The sequence below is a fragment of the Galeopterus variegatus genome, unplaced genomic scaffold (genome assembly GCF_000696425.1).
Source record: "Galeopterus variegatus unplaced genomic scaffold, G_variegatus-3.0.2 Scaffold1590, whole genome shotgun sequence".
In the NCBI taxonomy this organism is placed as follows: domain Eukaryota; kingdom Metazoa; phylum Chordata; class Mammalia; order Dermoptera; family Cynocephalidae; genus Galeopterus; species Galeopterus variegatus.
The window spans coordinates 371,761-376,066 of NW_007727701.1; the positions used below are offsets into that span (position 1 = coordinate 371,761).

General features: G+C 35.3%; 1 protein-coding gene across 1 annotated transcript in view; it reads right to left on the reverse strand.

Moving 5' to 3' along the window:
- Positions 1 to 4,306, reverse strand: part of LOC103594617 (SWI/SNF-related matrix-associated actin-dependent regulator of chromatin subfamily A containing DEAD/H box 1-like) — a 15,371-nt gene that overhangs the window by 9,656 nt on the left and 1,409 nt on the right. Inside the window, exons 2-6 of the mRNA XM_008577857.1 lie at positions 3,162 to 3,299; positions 1,924 to 2,019; positions 1,589 to 1,706; positions 1,277 to 1,398; positions 68 to 256 (exon numbers count right to left, since the gene is read on the reverse strand). Coding sequence (XP_008576079.1) covers positions 68 to 256; positions 1,277 to 1,398; positions 1,589 to 1,706; positions 1,924 to 2,019; positions 3,162 to 3,299 — 663 coding nt within the window. The remainder of the gene's footprint in view (positions 1 to 67; positions 257 to 1,276; positions 1,399 to 1,588; positions 1,707 to 1,923; positions 2,020 to 3,161; positions 3,300 to 4,306) is intronic.

A 4,306-nucleotide genomic window follows, 5' to 3' on the forward strand; every position in this document is an offset into this window, starting at 1 on the left:
CGGAAAAAAAAAAAAAAAAAAAAAAAAAAAAAAAAAGAAGTCTAACTAATTGGGAAAATACAAATACCTTCTGTTTCAATTCAGACAAGATGCGTCCTAAAGCCCGGAATTTTCCAGAATCTAAAATCAAGTCCATGTCTAACTGGAAGTTATTAATGTTTCGGTACTGTTTACAAAGTACATGTAGTTCAAAGTCTGTCATTACTTCCATATCTTCAAAGATCAGGTCAGGGTTAGCTTCACAATGTGTAGGTTCCTTAAAACAAAACAAAACATAATATACTTCAAAATGAAAATAATTTATCATATGATTAGAACAATATAACCAAATTCTTCACATCTGATAAAATACCTAATCACAGAACACTTCAGAGCAACAGATTTAGTAAATTAATATTAATTTTTAGGTGTAATAAAGGAGGGAAAGGTCTTTATCATCTGAGAGATAACATACTGAAATATTTACACATGAAATAATGTCTAGAATTTGATTCAAAGTAATACTGGGGCAGGGTCTACGTGGTATAGATGAAACAAGAGTAGTGTCATTACCAAATGATAACTAGAAAATGAGTGAAAGTTATATGGGTAAAGGTTGCATTACACAATTCTCTCTACTTTTACATATGTTTAAAATTTTCTGTAAGCTTAAAATAACATAAAATTTTTTAAAAAAGAAAATGGGTTGCTTTCAACACAAAGATCTGTAAGGAGAAATAAGGATAAGGTGTTAAGAAAGAATGAGACAAAAATAATAAGTGATGGCTAAAACTATAAAGACAAATACAACAAAGAAATAAAATGAAGAAAAAAATGGGAAAAATGACTTCCATTGTTAAAAAAAGAAGTGCATTATGGAAGTCTAGATCAAGAGTTTGCAAACTTCCTGTAAAGGGCCAGATAGTACATATTTTAGGCTTTGTAGTCAAGATGATCTGTGTTGCAGCTATTCAACTCTGGCCCTATAAGAGAAAGCAGTCACAGACAACGCAAACAAAAAAGCATAACTATGTTATAATAGAACTTTATTTATAAAAATGTATTGCCCTAAGGCTATAGTTTACTGACCCCTGATCTAGATTATCAGTTCTTCTTGGCTCTTATGTCCCCCAAATTATCTTGAACTTTGTCTTAAAAATGTTTTTCTTAAATATGTGATTAAAGGATTAATATGTCCATTGGGTTCACTGGTCTAACTTTCAGCTTAACATCTTAACCTTGTATCTGTTTACTAGTATCCATAAAGCTCAGTGTTAACATACTATGAAATCCTTACCTTTAGCATAAGCTGAGACATTTCCTTAAGTTTTTCAGCTGTGTAATACTGGCGATGTAATAAAGGATGATTGGCCATTTTTCTCAACTGCATCATGACATTGCACATTTCTGTGTTTTTTTCTGTGATCCAAAGAGTACACATTAAAAAAATTAAGCTGATAGCTGTTTGTTGAAATATATCTCAACTTTTAAAAGTTTTTAAATTATTTCTTCAAATTTAATGAGCAAATATCATTATCATATGATTAAACAAAATGCAGCCCCAGTACAAGATTATTTTTCACATAAAATTGTGAAAATCAGATTATACCCAAGTTATTGATAGATTTTTTCAATCTGTTAAAAAGACCCAAATAGAGCTGCTCTTGTTTCTCCGACATTGCACACAACTCAATTCGATCTTTCTTGGGGGGTAGCTGCTTGAGAACCTGAGAAAGGAAAACAGTTTAAAATGATTAATAAAGAAGAAAACATAATTTTAAAAACAATCATAACCTAGGGGCTGGCTGGTTCTCAGTCTGAGTGCAGTGTTACAACACCAAAGTCAAGGGTTTGGATCCCCATACCAGCCAGCTGCCAAAAAAGCAAAGCAAAACAAAACAAAACTCAAAACAATCATAACCCAAAAATGCACATAAGAATTACCTCTTCTTTTACTCTTCTGAGAATAAATGGCTTTATAATTTGTTTTGCATGTGCTATTCTCTCCTTTTCATATATACTTTGCTCATCCGCTGATTTCTAAACAAAAAACATATCCTTTCAGAAATTATTCATTTAAATTATCATAAGAACAGTCTTACACATGAAAATTCTCCTCACTAGAATCTGGGTTATTTTCTACAGAAATTCAGTTCATGCAAGATGGAATTTCACATTTGAGTTCTGGGCTGGAATCTACTTCTTGAAGCTACATTTTGAGATTTCATGAAATGTAATGATGCACTCTGCTGAGATAATGAATTTGAACTGCTCCAGTTGGTGTTCAGAAGTCACCAACTGATGAGTAATTAACTGATTACCTAGGTAACGTTCATGAAATAAAAATGCATGCGTTGGCTTGCGGTTTAGAAGGTGTATGAGGAGATTTTGGAGAATTAAAAAGTGGAATTCTAAGAGTGAAGGGATCCTTCATATCTATGATTTAAAGCTAGAAAAGTAGTTCAAAAAATCAGCTAAGCCATGTTAAAAATTGTACATCAAGTGGGAAGGAATTCATTGGTAAATGTTAAAAAGGCAGTTAATTTGCAGTGAAAGAATACCATAGAAAATTCTCACAAAAGATATGTGATTTGGGCAAGAGCCAAGAATCTATATAAACATTGCTGTATTGAAAAATTTGGGAGTTCTTGAAGGCTATACTGTACTTTTTCTAAGTGATAAATGAGAAAATTAACCAAACTCTCCTTCTAGAGAGGATTTCTTTACTATACTTTTTAGAAATTCTTACTTTTATATTTATGGATTTTTATTTCAAAAAGTATTTGCCAGTACAGACATTTTCTCGATACACTTTGTCCAGTTCTACAGTTTACCCATAAAGAAATGCTACTAATTTACCTCTTTGTTGATAAAGAAGATGAAACGATCAAACTTTTCCCCACATATTATATATGTGAGCTCTCCATCAATTTAAAATTATCATTATTCAGAAAATTAGGATATTAAAAATCAAAATTTTGGACACTGATTATGGAAGTGACCAATATTTTCCCCATTATATTTTGGCTGATTTCCAAACTGATCCAACTACAGGGATATCAACTACTGAAACTTATTTCATACAGCATGTGCACTATGAAAACAACAAAGACAAAACAGAAAAATGGACCAGGTTAAACACAAAGTAACATATTTGGGAGAAAATATGCATTTATGCTTACTGTCTTAGAAGAAAACATTCTTCGTATTTCACTGGTGCTACTACTAAACATGTGAGGCATAACAAAATTCAACAGTGACATGAGCTCTAACAGATTATTCTGTACAGGTGTGCCTGTGAGCAGCAAACGGTTATTTGCCTGTGAATGAAGGTGAAATTTAGATTAGTCTTTTATTTTTATTTATTTATTTATTTATTTTTGTGTCCTTTTTGAGACCGGCCACACCGTGCTCAGCCAGTGAGCACACCGGCCATCCCCATATAGGATCCGAACCCGTGGCGTTAGTGCCGCTGCACTCCCAACGCCGCACTCTCCCGAGTGCGCCACGGGCTCAGCCCTTAGATTAGTTTTTTTTCTTTTTTTTGTCTTTTTTACTGACCTGTAATGGGATCACAACCCTCGGTGTTGCGCCCGCACCACGCTCAGCCAGTGAGCGGGAACCGGTCTCCACGTGGGATCCGAACCCTCGGCGGGAGCGCCACCGCGCTCCCAAGCGGTGCACACTCCAGTGCACCACCGGGCTGGCCTGCTTTAGTTTTTAAAAACACTCCCTTCTTGTCTACCCTTCTCAGTGAGGGGACACACAAGAGGGGGAGGGGAATTAAGACCATTATTAACAATTTAACATTCTCTGTTTAAAGATCAGTAATTTAGATAACTGATGTCTACTATTATCATCAATTGTACCTAAGGCAGAATACTGGTCTTATTTTAAACGTAGGTAATTTGTGTCCTCATACCATTTTTATGAGGTGATGAAGGAAGATAAACTATATTTGATATTTATAAAGTTTATCATATAGAACAGGGGTTGGTAAAATTATGGCTCATGAGTTATGAGCTAAGAATGGTTTTTACATTTTTAAAGGGTTGTTAAAAAAAAGAATATGTGGGGCTGGCCCGGTGGCGCACTGCTACAGTGCGCCGCTTGGGAAGCGCGGTGGTGCTCCTGCCGAGGGTTCGGATCCCACATATAGACCGGCCGCTCACTGGCTGAGCGGGGAGCGGGGGCAACGCCGAGGGTTGCGATCCTGTTGCCGGTCCCGGTCCAGTACCGGCGCGACACTGAGGGTTGCGATCCGTTGCCGGTCACGAAAAAAAGACAAAAAGACAAAAAAAAAAAAAAAAAAAAAAAAAAAAAAAAA